This window comes from Indicator indicator, unplaced genomic scaffold, assembly GCF_027791375.1.
Source record: "Indicator indicator isolate 239-I01 unplaced genomic scaffold, UM_Iind_1.1 iindUn_scaffold_67, whole genome shotgun sequence".
Classification (NCBI taxonomy): domain Eukaryota; kingdom Metazoa; phylum Chordata; class Aves; order Piciformes; family Indicatoridae; genus Indicator; species Indicator indicator.
This window is the reverse complement of record NW_026539197.1, coordinates 169,649-185,000: the sequence shown is the minus strand read 5'-3', so window position 1 is coordinate 185,000 and position 15,352 is coordinate 169,649. Positions and strand designations below refer to the sequence as shown.

The 15,352-nt window shown below is 43.4% G+C and overlaps 1 protein-coding gene across 1 annotated transcript; it reads right to left on the bottom strand.

Annotated features, from left to right (window-relative positions):
• Positions 1 to 873: 873 nt before the first annotated feature.
• Positions 874 to 5,531, bottom strand: HOXC10 (homeobox C10). Its single transcript, XM_054398602.1, has 2 exons — positions 4,721 to 5,531; positions 874 to 1,151 (listed from the first exon to the last, which is right to left on the bottom strand). The coding sequence occupies exons 1-2, from the start codon at positions 5,523 to 5,525 to the stop codon at positions 874 to 876; spliced, it is 1,083 nt and encodes a 360-aa protein (XP_054254577.1). The 5' UTR covers positions 5,526 to 5,531.
• Positions 5,532 to 15,352: the final 9,821 nt, after the last annotated feature.

The following is a 15,352-nucleotide window of genomic DNA, read 5'->3' as shown; positions in this document are numbered from 1 at the left end:
TAACACAGCCACGAGAAATGGATTTAAATTTTTTTTGGCTTTTTTCCCCCTTTTTTTTCCCCCTTCTTCATCATAAGATACCCATACTGCATTTTTTTCTTTTTAATTATTATTATTATTTTATTTTTTTAGTTTTTTTTCCTTAAATATATGGTGGAGAGCATCACTTGATGGGCAGAAACTGCATAACTAGAGGATGTGAGCATGTTCCCACTGCAACTTGAATTTACAGACATATGAAAACCATCTCTTTTTTTTTTTTTGTCTTTTTTTTTTTGTTGTTTGGGTTTTTTTGGTGTGTATTATACAATAGGCAAAGCTACACTAGGATATGAAAAAACAAACTTTTGGACGCATCTATTTATCCTAAACATAAAATGCATAGAGAAAGGTCCTTTTTTTTTTTTTTTTTTTTTTTTTTCTTTTCTGCTTTGTGCTGCACGGAAATAACTTAAACATTTCAAAAGGTGGATTGGTTGGGTTAGGGTTGTTTTGTTTTTGTTTTTGTTTTTTTCCCCTCTCCCCACACACACCAACCACCTCCTCATCTTTTATTTTACATAGAAACACGGATGCAATATCTATCCTCATGCTCAAACTGCTGCGGCTTCTCCCTACCAACCCAGATCCTCACTCCAAGTCCATCCCTTTTGGCGTTCGCTTTTTATACCCAGAAAAATGGGAGGGGGGAAGGAAATTATGGAAAAAAAAAATACTGGGGGAAAAAAAAAAAAAGAATGAAAATAAAATAAAGCAAACCCACCCTCCTTCCTCCCCCCCTCCCCCCGCTCCCAACCGCACAAGGATTTGTGTTTTAACTTCTTCCTCTCTTTCTCTTCCCTCTGCCTCCCTGAGCAAGGGGATGGAGGACGCTCAAGTGAAATTAAAATTGGAAGTCAGTTCGCGGATTCGGTTTTCTCTGTTCATTTTCTTGAGTTTCATCCTGCGGTTCTGAAACCAGATTTTGACTTGTCTGTCTGTCAGGTTTATGCTTTTACTAATCTCCAGGCGGCGCTCACGGGTCAAGTACATATTGAACAAGAATTCCTTCTCCAGCTCCAGCGTCTGGTGCTTGGTGTAAGGACACCTTTTCTTTCTTCCGCTCTTTGCTGTCAGCCAATTTCCTGTAGTGTTTTCTGCCTTTATATCCTCTGTTAAAAATAACAGCGTCACATAAGTACCGGGGGAACGGCAAAAGAGAACTTACCCCAGTTCGAAGCTTCATGAGCCAAAAAATAATTAAATAAAAGTTTCAAATAAAAATCAATATATAGGTATTTGCCTGCTGCTCCTTCCACATCACACTCTAGCTCCTGTTTTATTTAAGTGTGCTCCTTTTAAGCGTGACCAGACAACAGAAGGAGCGTGTCTTCCCTCAAAAAAAAAAAAAAAAAAAAAAAAAAATCACAAACAAACAAACAAAACCCCAAAGAGCAATGTTCAGGGGGAAAAAAAAAATTAAAAATCAAATTAATATTTAAGTGTTTTCTCGTGGAGATTTAATATTTAACTGAGAAAGCAACTCGCCTCTGGGTAGAAAATAATAAATAAATAAATAAAATAAAGTCAACAGGGATGATTTGGTCTCCTGTGGGTTTAGGGAATGAAATGTAAAAAAAAAAAAAAATAAAAAATTAAAAAGCAGGTTTGGAGAAGGTAAAACTGGGGGTGGTTGGAGGTGTTTGCTGCCCTAGGAGGGGGAAAAAAAAAAAAAGGGGGGGGTGGTTGGAACCGTTTTCTTTCTAGGAGTATAAAAAAGGCGGTGGTTGGAGCTATTTGCTGCCTAGGAGTAAATCGGTGGTGGCAGAGCGCACCTCCACCTCTCAGCCGCGGAAAAAAACGGCGGCGGGTGAATGGAGAATATGGTGATAGGAAATGATTTTGGCTTCACTTAAAATGGGTGGAAGGGACTTAAATCTCACTCATTAAAAAATAATCCCCAGCGGCAATGGGATTTTCGGAGCCCTCGGGGAGGGGGCTTCCCCAAGACACCCTTTGCCACCCCCATAAAAACCCACCAAAAAAAATCCCAAACCAACACGTTTATCTTGGGTTTTGGAAATGAATCGCAGAAGGTGAAATATTTGTGATCTGGGGAGAAAACAACCTATTTTCGCTCATTCTGGAGGTGCCCCGAGCAGCCTTTTGCAGTCAAAGTGCATTTTTTTTCACTGAGCCGGGGTGGGAATGAAATGGATTTGCCTTGATGAGCTGCTCGGGCACCTCTAGGTAAATTCGGAGTTAATTTTAATCCCATTTACACTCTGCTCACTCTCCAGGATCTGCACTCAGACACTCCGCGGAGGCAAACGTATTTCACACGTACATAAATAAACACAGCGAATCCTTGGGCTTTGAATTTGGTCATGAGAAAATCCTGGCACCGGCAGCCTGCCACCATTTCTACCAAAAATATCCCAAAACCCCCAATCCCAAAGCGGATCTTGCAACTGGAACCAACCTCCTCGGTACAGCGGCCGGGAAAATGAATAAGGGAAAACACCCTGGATTTAGCCAAAGGCACCTTCAAAATGTTGCTGTGAGACATGAACCTACTTTGGCGTCTGCAGAAAACCTTGAATGTCACCAAGCCTTGGACACCCCTTTGGAAAAAAAAAAAACACAACCTTTTTTTTTGCCCTCAGTTTCTTGAATTACAGGAGAAAAACCTTTTGCCTTCAGCGCGAATTAAAACTCAGGTTCAACAGAAACGAACAAAAACGAAGCGAGAAATTATTTTTAGAAAGAAGCAACAGAAACAAACCCAAATCCGCCCAAGATCGGATCCCACCATTTGCAAATGCTGCAAACAACACGAAACGCCTTGGAAAAAAGGAGGAAAAAAAAATAGCAATTAAATTAAACTGGGAGAGGGGGAAACCACCTCTTTCCCCACGCACCCATTGCACATTGAACATCCGAGGCAAAAGGAAACCTTTTATCCGCCTTGATTTAATTCTTTATTTCCGCCCCAATTACGAATCCACCCTGATATGATCTTTCCTTCGGGTTAACTCCCACCAAAACCTCTCTTGGCGTGGACCTTGAAGGCGCTTTGTGCAAGATAAGTTTGGAAGGGTTTTGATAACCTTGACTTTGCCTTTTTTTTCTTCCCTTTTTTTTTCCTTTTGGGGGGGGTGAATGTGTGTGGTATAATTGCAGCTCAGCTGTCAGACAAAACCATTTCCCTTTGGATGCGGAATGATAGCTAAAAAGGAAGGAAAATAGGAAAACAATAAAAATAAATTTAAAATTAAGGGGGGGAGGGAAATCAATTTTGCCTTTTTTTTTTTTTTTTTAGTTTTTGAAGAGTTGCTCTCAAAAAGGCCAGTTTTGAAGGAGGAAAACGCCAGAGGACAGGTTTTGCTGGTTGTCCCAGACCCGAAGTGTGTGCTCATGGGGGTCCACATGCAACCCACACGCATGTAGCCCCACATGCACATACATGACCATACAGCCCAGCCATGCTGCTGGAGCCCCAATTACATCCCAGAGCTGGACCCAGGGCCGAGATTTTCATCTCCACACCACAAGGCAATGCATGCAACCCGCTGTCGAGTCCTTGAGAGAGGCTTTCTACCAACTTTTGAGGGAAACTGAAGCCATTCCTTCACATCACCTCCATTTAATGACCTGCAAGAAGCCCCTGAACCCACCTGGCTTCAAAACCAGGGTGGGAATAAACCGAAGATTCGCACACAGAGAGAGATTTCCAGCCATATGCAACGTCTACAGTGACAATAAAAATGCTCTCCACGAAAGCCTCGTTGCACAAAATCCCAAACTTAAACCATCTGCTCAACATACACAAAACATTTTTCGCCTCTGCCAACAAGACCTCAATTCGCAAGCAACAAAAAAAAAAAAAAAAAAAGGAAAGAAAACCAAAACCAAGAATACAAAACAGCTTTTTCTTTCTTCCTTCTTTTTCTCCCTTTTTCTCGGAGTCTCTCAAGCCCTGAAATGAGCCTCAGAGTCCAACTCCAGCCTGAGATGTTTGTCGCTGCAAACCAGACCCCGCGCAGCTTCGTGCTTGGGGTTGTGTTTTGGGTTTGTTTGTTTGTTTTTTTTTTTTTTCCCACCCCACTTTAACGCTGAGCAAAGCCAAAGGCGACAAAATTCGCTGAGCACACGGGAATGAAGCGTTTGCGTGGAAAGCGATATGAAAAGCGAGGTGGGGGGGGGGGGAGGGAGAACCATCAAGATTCATCCACCTTCAACAATATAAACCCACAAAAAAACCCTAAACAACATCCCCCACCCCAAGCAACCCAACCCCCAAATCTCTGCTGTTTCACAACCAAAACTGCTTCGTCTTATGACACCGCAACGCTTGCAAGGGGCAAATTAATTTTTTTTGGGGGGGTGTCAGAAATTCGTGCCCAGCGAATTTTCTCGGTGTAACCAGCAAGAGGAGGAGCTCTCCAATATCTCCTCTCTCCTTTTTCTTGTCTTTATTTTTTCCGCCCCCCAGTTCTTGTATATATATTTACAAATAAATTTCCACCACAATTTCAAGAAAAGGATCATTTTTTTTCCCTCCCCCGTGCCCCCTCAAAGAAAAAAACAGCGACAAGACAGAACATTTCGGTGCCAATTTCTGGAGGAGAAGTTGGCAGAGAAGCGCCTTGCTCCATATTCGCCTTACTTCTGCTCTTATTAGCCACGTCTGATTACTAATTACTGAAATTAGCCGCTGGTAATGAAGGAGTCCCCTTACCTTTCGCTTCATTGTCAGAATTGTCAGTGCTGGTGTCAGTGTTTTTGTGCAGCTCTTTCTCTGCTTCCGAAGGGTTTATTTTGGGTGCTGGGGCGCTTTTTTCGGTTTTAATTTCGTTGGTGGATGTGTTCTGAGGATTATCTGCTTTTGTGTTTTCGGGGAAACTCACTTTAGCCACCGGGGGAGGCGGAGGAGGTGGTGGTGGTGGAGGAGGAGGTGGTGCTGGTGCTGGTGCTGGTTCCAGATGCTCATTCCTTGGGTTCAGGCTCGCCCTGGATTCAAAACTTGCCTCAAACTCATTTGGATTGCTGCAGTTTGACGTCTTCTCCATGGAGGGGTAACCTTGGCTTGCTCGGTAGTAGCTAGGAACGGGGACTTCATGGTCATTTAGGCAAGGCTCAGGCATTTGGTTGGGGTAGAGGGCTGTCTCTGTGGCATTTTTTGCCCTTTTGTCAGCGTTATACATACAGCAAACATTCTCTTCTTTGACATTGGTTGGGAAGGAGCAAGATGGGAGCTGTCTTGCAACAGGTTGCTCGATCCTGTACGTATTTTTGGGGTCACACCAAGTGTCTAGCTGAGAAAGGTAGGATGGATAGGTGCTGAGAGACAAGGTAGCGCTATTCACCTCGTCCCTTTTGGAAAGAGACGGGATAATTCCACAGTTCCTCATGACTCCGCAGCTGAAATCGCTCCCAGGCTGCATGTACATCCCTTGGCTGGAGGAATAATTCTCCCCTCTACAGGTACCGGCCAACGAGTCCATCAAAAACGAGTTGGAAGTCACATTGTTGGGACATGACATTTTCAGAGAGGGTTTTTAAGGAGGAATACTCCAGCCAGGGGCTGACATCTTTTTTTTAGGGGGAAAAAATATCAAGCTACCATAATTATCCACGCATCGCTCTCCCCCCCTCCACCCCCCCACGTGATGCCCAGGCCAATGAGGATTGAAAATGGCCTTGATGATTCAGACGGTGACGACGTCACCGGGGGTCAAGTTGTCGGGACCGGGAGCGGCACCGTGGAGCAACAGCGACATCTGCCAGCACCGGGCCGGGACCTTCGCGTTGAACAAAGGCTGGGCACCCCCAACCTACCCCTTGATAGAGCCCCGCTCCCCTCCCGCCAGTTTGTTTACCAATGGAGCCACGCGTGGGAAGGGGGCAAAGGAAGGGGAGGAGGAGAAAAATACCCTTAAAAAAAATGCAGAAAATGAATTTAAAATTTAATAATTAAGGGAATGAATACAAAATTACTAAAAGGGGGGGGGGAAGAAAAAATACGAAAAAGAAAAGAAGAAAAATAGAAATAAAAAAGGAAAAGAAGAAAAATTAAAAGAAAAAAACGGGAAAAAAAGACAAAGAAAAAAGCATTAGAAAGGTAAAAATAAAAGCCAATAAATCCCTTTTTCTTTTTAAATTTAATGGCCAGAGAGTCAATTTGATTAAAAAACCAAACAAACAACAAAAAAACCACAAACCCACAAACCTTTTCTCCCCCCACCCTTTTTCCTGCATTCCCAGAATTTTTTTGTTTCCCCCCAAAACCGATGGAGATATTTAATTGATGCTTCCCCCCCTTCTCTTCTTCCCTTCTTCCTCCACTTGGCTTTTACCTTCCTCCCTCTCCCTGTCTCCCTCTTTGATGCTTATTACATTTATTTGGGTGTTGGATATGGTTTGGTCTGGTCTTTACGGGGGGGCTGAATGAGGTTTAGGGGGGAGTTGTGGTGGGGGGTTGCGCTCGGCGCCGCTTTGCTTTTGCCGTTGCAAGACGTGGGAAGGGAAAGGAGGGGGTGAGAAAAATTGGGGAATAATTCAGGGAGCCTCCAGCCAGGCGTTTCCGGACACCCCAATGCCCCTTAGAGCAGGTTGGGCATTTCCCAAGCAGCTTAAGAAATGAGGAGAAAGAGTGAAACCCTCCACTTTTGCTTTATTTATCCTTTCCCCCCCGTCCCCTCCTTCCCGCAGCAAAGCAGCTTCCCCTTCTCAGCCTCTGCGAAGCCAGATTTTTTTAATTATCCACTTTCATTCCCGAACTGTCTTAAGTTTCTGGGGTAAAATGGGATGTCTGATGCGGTGCAGGAGTGGGGAGAAGGGAAAGAAAAAAAAAAAAAACCACCACCAAATTCCTCGCGGAGAGGAAAAAAAAATGGGTCGAATTTGCAAAAAGGGAGCGACTTTCAGAGGGAGAACGGTGGTGTGGTGGGTTCCTTCCCCTCCTGTCTGTCTCCCCTGCTCCCTCTTTTCTCCGGGAAATATCCATGCGGGTGGGGTGGGGGTGGAAGCTAATATATCCAACCTGGGACTGACTAAATATCAGGCAGAAAGCTTTAAAAAACGCAACTTCCCCGATTTGGTTTCATTTAATTTGATTTTTTTTTAATTTATTATTTTTTTTCCTGAGGTGATTTCAGGAGGAAAAGTTACTTTTCGCTCCAATATTTCCTCTCTCCTCTTTCGTGGCTCAATTACCCGCAATGGCAGCTCATGTTATTGTTTTCTTTTCAATTTTACGTCTCCGAGCAAAATTGAATGCTTTAAATAAGACGGAATTGAAACCTTCGAAGGTATCTTGCCCTCCTGCCCCTGCAACTTTATTTCCTTGGTTATTTTATAATCGTGCAATAATTAAGCTCATTGAGGGTTTAAAAATGTTGTGGTTTTTTTTTTCCCCCGGCGTGTTGCACTACTGGGGGGGATGTGTGTGAACTTTGATTTTGGGTGAAGAGACGGGTGAAGACAATGGCGAATAAATAAATAAAAGAGGGAGTTAGCCTGGAATTTCAAGATCATTACGATTAGAAAGAGACGGGTTCAGAGTCACTTTCAAGGGAAACAAAAAGAAAACGCCACCTTTGATAAGAAAAGAGAAAAAGAGAGTGAGAGACAGGGGAAGAGAGAAAAAAGATAAAAGAAAGGAAAAAGAAAGGGAGGGGGGAAGCAAAAAGAAGGGGAAAATAAAGCAACAGAAGGGGAAAAATCAGAGAAAGAGGAAAAAAAATAATGGAAAAAAACCAGCAAAATCGTGGAGGGGAAAAAAAAAGCACTTTGAGACAGAGAAAGTGGAACTTGACCGTTTGGGGTGATTTGTAACGGTTTAGAGCAAAGTCCTGCTTAAATATTCTCACGTCTGCAAAGCTGTTTTCCCAAAGATTTTCAAAAGCAAGGCTGTAAAATCCAACCCCCCCGTCCCCCTCCCCTCCCTCGACTTAACTTTCAAGAGCCTTGCGGGGTCTTCGCTCCGCATCAAGCGGGACAAGAGGCAACATCTTTAGGCCGAAAAAGCCTCAAAGTGGCTAATCCTGGTCCGTGTGCCCCTTCCCCAGCTCAGGCAAAGCTTTCGTAGCCTTCAGACGCCATTTGGTTCCCCCTGGAAAGCTATTTGCGACTTTATTGCCTCTATTTGTGTTATCTGCATAGGTCTTTTTAAACCAGTTTGATAGAAATCGTTCCGTTTTATGATATCCAACGAAAATTCCACATAATATTTATAAGCAAAGAATAAAACTTTAGTAGGGGAGCCAATATTTTCTCATTTATAGGTGATGAAATTAAAGACCAAATGCAATTTTGTATTATATTGCGTTTTCCACCACCCCCCCCCCACACACACACGCACACCTTGGTTTGAAATTTTTTTTTTTCCCTGATTTGACTTTTTTTTTTTTTTCTGGTTTGATTTCTTTTCGCCCCCTGGTTTGATTCCTGCTGGTTTGACTTTCCCTGCCATCTGGTTTGACTTTGTTCCCCCATATTTGACTTTTTTTTCCCCTTGGTTTGACTTTGTTCCCTTTCCTTTGGCTTTTCCCCCTGTAATTTGACTTTGTTTCCCCTGCGATTTGACTTTGTTTCCCGGATTTGACTTTGTTCCTCCGGATTTGACTTTGTTTCCCCGAATTTGACTTTGTTTCCCCTGATTTGACTTTGTTTCCCCGGATTTGACTTTGTTCCCCCTGATTTGACTTTGTTCCCCCTGATTTGACTTTGTTCTCCTTGATTTGACATTCCCCCCCGCCTCGGTTTGGCTTTTCCCTTCTCTGGTTTGACTTTGTTCTTCCTGATTTGACATTCCCCCCCGCCTCGGTTTCACTTTTCCCTTCTCTGGTTTGCCTTTTTTCCCCCTTTGGTTTGATATTTTTTTACCCCTTCACTTTTTTTTTTTTTCCCCTACTTTATTTTTGCAGCTGATGTGGCTGCCCAATAGTTTACACTGCTGAGTTAGTTACATTCATGCATTTTGGGGGGACACCAAAATTTGACCTCATAGCTCTCTGTATTCTCTGCCTGATAATTAAATATATTTTCTTGATATCTTTAACTATTTTTTTTTACTCTCTTTTGGCTCGTGTGAAGGCGATGAGAAGGAGCTGCTTGAAACACATCAAACGTGACATTAAGTAATTGGAATTTGCTTCTCCGCAGAGAACCAGGAGCTTCACAAAGACCCTTCCCGGCCAGGTTTGCTGGAGAGAAAAAGGGAGGTAAAAAAAAAAAAACCAACACCAAACCAAAACCAAACCCACAAAACAACAAAACCCAGTGCTGGAAACCTCCTTATTTTATGAACGTGTAAACGTTGTGAGTATAAAATCAAGATTTACACCGTTCTCAGGCGTTTTGTGTGACAGAGCAAGGTACCGAGGACGACATTTGAAGGGTTTCAGCATCTTTGGAGGAAGGGGAGGTGGGGGAGGAAGCCGAGAAATAAACTGACTAAAAAAAAAAATCAGATTATTCATCAAAATATAACCTGGATACGCCTCCAAACTTCAGCGTGATGGAGGTTTTGAGCATGGAGAAAAGGGAAATTGGCGATCGGAAGCAGCACAGAGGCATCTCCGGGAGACCGAATATTGTTTAAAGCTAAAAATAATTAGAAGTATGATAAACATGGGTCATTAATGGGGGAACGAAATAAAATTCATCAGCCTAAGTGGAACCCCCGTTGGGAAAAACGCTCTGCTCTAATTACGGAAAATAAATACCAACAAAATGCTATTAAAACTTACAAGGGGAGACTCAAACCCGTGGAAAGGACCTTAACAACCCACCCGGGGATTTTATACCCTTTTCGGGGATCCATCCCCACCTCCGATGCTCATCCCGGTCAGGCCCTCACTCTTCTGCCTTTCCTAGAAAGCTTCTCCCCTTGTTCGCTCCAACTTGGCCTTTCGGGGCCAGTTTAGAATTGTTTGGTTGTTTTGGTTTTGTTTAACCCCAACACACCAAAAAAATCAAAGTGGGGTTTAGTTTTGCCCTTCCTTTCAAGGCTCCTCTTCTCCCCCGGAGGAGGAAGGGGGTTGAGATGGGGTGTGGGTGTTGTCCCCGCGTCCTCCCATTGTCCCCAGCTCCACAGACAGAGCAATTGCCCTCAAAAGTCCCCAAATCGGAGCTGGGGATGCCAGGAGAGCTGCTAAGGACTAGGGGCTGAAGGAGGAGGTGAGAAGGGGGGGGGGCAACGATGCTGGAAAATCCCCACTTCTGCCCATCACGGCGAGGAGTACATAAATGTCCACAATTTCCAAGACAAAGCATCTCTCCGGCTCCCCCGGAATATTTTACCTGTCCCCCTTTTCAATCTAATTATTTAACCATGAGTTATGTGGCCAAAGCGGTTTCTGCTCATTGTAATTTTTGTCTTGTTTTGGTTTGTTGGTTTGTTGTTTGCTTTTTTTTTTTTTTTTTTTTGTCTTTAACCAAGTTTTCTTACGTCGTGGGTTGTTGTGATTTTTTTTTTTTTAAAGAGAAAACATTCTTCTTTTTTTTTTTTTTTTTCACTCGGAGGAAGTATTTGGGAAGCAAGACTTTAATGATTACCTTAAATTTGTATTTTCTGCCCGCTCTTCTGCCCCGTGTTGTAGCGGAAATAATTCTGATTTATGGCGAAGTACACTGGAGTACAATAACAGCGATGCAAAAATAAAACCCACGCCTTTTATATGTTGGCTTAGAAACTGTAAACTATCACCACAAGAAATCTATCAAACTTTACAATCCCTCTTACCCCGCTTCCTTCTTCTTCTTTTTTTTTTTTTTTTCTCTCCTCTCTTCCCGAGTAACTTAAAGCAAAGAGTTATGGAACTACATTATGTTCTTTGAGGTGGGATTGAAACCTGGATTTTTTTGTTGTTGTTGTTTCCTACCCCCAACATCGCACCCATGGGTTGGGAATGAAGTTTGGGATCTTTTGGGGGTTATTTGGGGGGGGGGGAGGGAGGGGATTTATTTGTTTATTTATTTATTTATTTTTAACCCTGGCGCTTTGATCGGGAAGGGAGAAATTAGGGGAGCGTGGTTTATTTTTATGTTTCTTCTGATTTTTGCCCCCCTCTCCTTAATGATATTTAGCAAAGAGAAAGGTGACAGAGCGCAAGGAGGTGACACGGGGATTTGGGAGGGGTTTATTTAGTGTTGAAATGTTCGCTTTAATTTTTCCAGCCGCCTTAATAAATTTAAATCTTGAACCCCTAATTCCATTTAAAAGGGAAAAAAAAAAAGAAAGAAAGAAATTAAAGAGAATTATTTCTAGCGAGAGGTGGGGAAATGCGGGTGGAAGCTCGGGAAATGTGGATTGAAGCTCGGGAAATGTGGATTAGGAGAAAGAATGAAAGGTGATGGATTGGGGTTTTTTTTGGTCATTATTATTTATTTTCCATTATTTTTAAAGAATTCTTTCAGCCTGTGGTTTGCGCTGGAAAAAGAAGCGGAAAGTTACAAGCCAAAAGAATTTTGGGCTTTTTAAAAAGAAACTTCAAAAGAACCAACAAAAATAAAATAATAAAAAGTGATGTCGAACCAGGCAAAGAATAACGCTGAAAGGTAAAAAACAAACAAAAAAAAATTTGAAAACAATGAGGGACTGCTAAAATTTGTGGCTTTGGCCCTGCGAGGGAAGAACAAACCTCAAAGAATTCCCTTTTTTTTTTCGCTATTTTTTGCGCCCCCCTCCTCCCTTCCACTTCCATCTGCTGATAGAAAAATAGATTTAGCAAAACGTCTTAAAACGCTGCTAATTGACCAAGCTTTGGCTTGTTGGGAGCTTCCAATTCAATATTAGTGTTGCAATTCTCTTTTTTTGAACAGAATATCGAAGCCCCGAGAAGGTGAAATGCTCAACAGCCACAATTCTCCTGGAGCAAGAAAAATAATTTATCAGAAAAAGGATTGTTTCGACGTTTTTTTGGGGTGGGAGAAAACCCGAATTAATATAAATTTCACAGTTCCAGCTTGGAAATAAACTGGGAGCAGCAGAGCTGAATCAGAGCTTCTGATTTTTTTTATTTTTTTTTTCTGGATTTGCTTCAATTTCAGGCTCTAAGCAGGCACCGCTGTAGAAGTTGGAAGGGATTGAGGAAGACAGGAGAGGGGAGAGAATTTCAGGGAGGGAAAAATGGGATTTAAATGGAGTTTTAAATGAAATCAATCTAAAAACTCCACAACTCCACTTTTTTTTTCGCAAGCTTTTCTTCTCCTTCCCCCCATCCCCCCACCCCCCATACCTGCACCTCGCCCTGAGGGCTAACCTCGAGCATCTCCCTCTTTTTTTTTTTTTTTTTTCCCTTAAGCACAAAGCCTTTTTGGGTTGGTTTAAGTACATTTGAGGAATCACATACGGTTTGGATCAAGCACATCTTTACACCAGAGGACTGCAGATGGCCCTGACATGGATTCCTTGATCCGGAGCGAGGAATTTGGGCCAAATTTCCACCCCACCCCCCCCTATTTAATCAATTAAAATGCACGAATTTACTTCGCTACTTGTAGCACATAAACAAATGAGAGGTTTGCATGAAGTCTTCCCTCCGATCATGATTTTCCCCCTCCTTCCCTCAGATAAATAAAGTGGGATTTAGGTTTGGTGGTTTGAGTTTGGCTTTTTTTCTTTTTTTATGGTCTCCATCAGCAGCTTAATTCTTCAGCTCCAGATTAAAAAGAAAGAGAAGGGGAAAAAAAAAACAACACCACTACCAACAACAAAAAAAAGAGCCCCTGATGAGGTTGCAAACCGCATTCTCGTGGTTTCGTGTTGTAATTGAGGAGTTCTCAGAAGCAGAGGAACGTGCTTCCAGCTGACATCTGCTGAGCACACCCCCCCAGAACCAACACACCCCACCCCCCACCCCCCAACTTCTGGAAGGTTGCTGAGCCAGACCTTAAGCAGCCGCCATTTTGGGGCAAAATCAGCTAAATCAGGGGGTTTAAGAGAGTCTCAAAACGTGGAAGGAGCAGCGCAGCCCTCTGCTTCCCTCATCCCCATCTCCCTTTTTTTTGTGAGGAAGTTTATTTTGGGGGAGGGGGAGGACACACGACTATTATTTCTTTTTTGGAGGGGGTCTGTTTATTTGGAGGGGGATATTTACTTTTGGGGAGTCTGTTTTGAGGGGGGTGCTATTTATTTGTTAAGGATTTTTGGAGATCTATTTATTTTTGGTGAGGGTCTGTTGACTGGAAGATCTGGGGTTGGGGGGGAGTCTATTTTTGGAGGTCTGTTAATTTGGGATCTGGGTTTGGAGGCCTTTCGTGGGGGTCGATTTGGTTTTGGGAGGCTATTAATTTGGGATCTGGTTTTAGAGGTCTATTTTTGGGAGGGATGTCTACTTATTTTCCGGGGTTATTTATTTCTGAGGGCCTGCTAGTCGGAGGATCTGGCTTTGGAGGCCTATTTTGGGGGGATTTCTTTGCTTTTTGGAGGTCTATTTATTTGGGGGGGGGGGGTCTGTTAATTGGGAGATCTGGTTTTGAATGTCTGGGGTGGTTTTGCTTTATTAATTGGGGGAATCTATTTTTGGAGGTCTCTTTATTTATTGGGGTCTATTAATTGGGGGATCTGGTTTTGGAGGCCTGTTTTTGGTGGTCTATTTTTTTGGGGGGTAATCTATTTATTTTTGGAAGCCTAATTTATTTTAGAGGGTGTATTCATTGGGGGGGGTGTCGTCTATTTATTTTGGGGTGGGAGGTCTATTTGGGGAGTTGCTATTTATTTTGGGAGGGTTTTATTTCTTTCTGAAGCTCTGTTTCTTTTGAGGCCCTATTTGGAGGGGATCTGATGATTTTCGGGGGTAGGTTTCAAAATTATACCTCAAGTTCCCAATTGTTTGGCCTCGAATCCTCAATTCCTTCCCCAAAATTGTCTCACTCTCGCCTCTTCTTCCTTCCCTTCCCCTCCCTCTTTTTGCCGGTGGCTTTTCAATATTTCAGCAGCAAATTCACCGTCGCTTCAGGAGAACCAAATTTATTCGCCTTTCTCCAAGATTATAGCCCACCAGGGTCCTTGGGAGAGGGCTCCAGGAGTGCGTGGCGGGGTGCCTGTCCCCTCCCCTCGGGAGCATTATTGCTCCTGGAAAAGTTCCTTGGACACAAATAAACGAATTTCACCGCGGGATCCGCAGGCGAGGATTAGTTCAATTGATGGTCGAGTCGAGTCCGTTTTTGCCAAAAACCACCGAGTTTCTTCTCGGCTTTTGCGAAATCCCAGCTCTGGCCAAGTTGAATCCCGGCTTCAGAGCCGTGAGGAAAAGTGGGAATGCTCCAATGGATAGATTCTCCCCTCCTGGCTCTTGGAAGCCGCATCTCGGAGCCGGGCAGCAGAAGGCGCTTGGTTCCTTGTCCCCGGGGAGGGTTCGCCTTGGCACAGTCAAGGTTACGACCCCGGCACCTTCGCTGAGGGGGGGGCTCTGGGGTGCGTTGGGAGGTGTATGAGGGTCTGAGCCCCTATCCAGCAGAGCGAGGAACCCTAAACGCTCCCATCCAGCATCTGCAGCTCCTACGGAGCCCCTTCCCCAGCCACGCTTCTCCTTTTTCTTCTTTCTTCTTTCCTAATTCCTTTTTTCCCCTCATTTTTTCTATCACTTTTTTCCTTTTTTTTTGTTGTTTCCATCCTTTTTCATTCTCCTCTTTAATTTCTTTCCCCCTTTCATTTTTCTTTTTCCTTTTTTTCGCCTTTATTTTATTTCTTCCTGTTTCCTTTCATTCCCTTCCCCCCCACTTTTTTTTTTCGCTCTTTTTTTCATCTTTTCTGCCTCCTTTTCTATTTTCCTTCTTTTTTAATTCCTCTCTTTGTTTATGATTGTTTGTTTATTTATTTATTTTTCGTGGAATTAATCTTCTCTGCCTAGAAGGCAACATAACCGAACATTATTATCCCACAAGAAGCCAATTAGGAGCCGCTGTCCCCCACCCTTTCTCGCCTTCATCCCTCCCCAGTCATATTTCACCACAAAGTCCCCCAGAGCTGCTCCCAAGATATTGTGCTCAAAACCCAGGGAGCGACGGGAAGCAAGCTGGGTTGGGGACTTTGAACGTCATAGGGAAGGGCCCTTCCTAATTAGTCTGGGGGTCATTAACACGAGGCTCTGAGTGAGCTGCCCAGCCTATGAGGGAGGTTTGATTGTGATGGACACTCGAGGTGGGGAAAAAAGGTGCTGGAAAAGGCTGAATGTACTGGGAATTGGGGAAAAAGAAAAAGGAGGGAAGGAAGAAAGGAAGGCGGGAAGGAAGAAAGGAAGTCAGGAAGGAAGGCAGGCAGGAAATGAAAGAAGGAAGAGAAAAAAAAGAAAAAGAGAAAGAAAAGAAAGAGAAAGAGAGAGAAAAAGAGAGAAAGAGAGAGAGAAAGAGAAGAGAAGAAAAG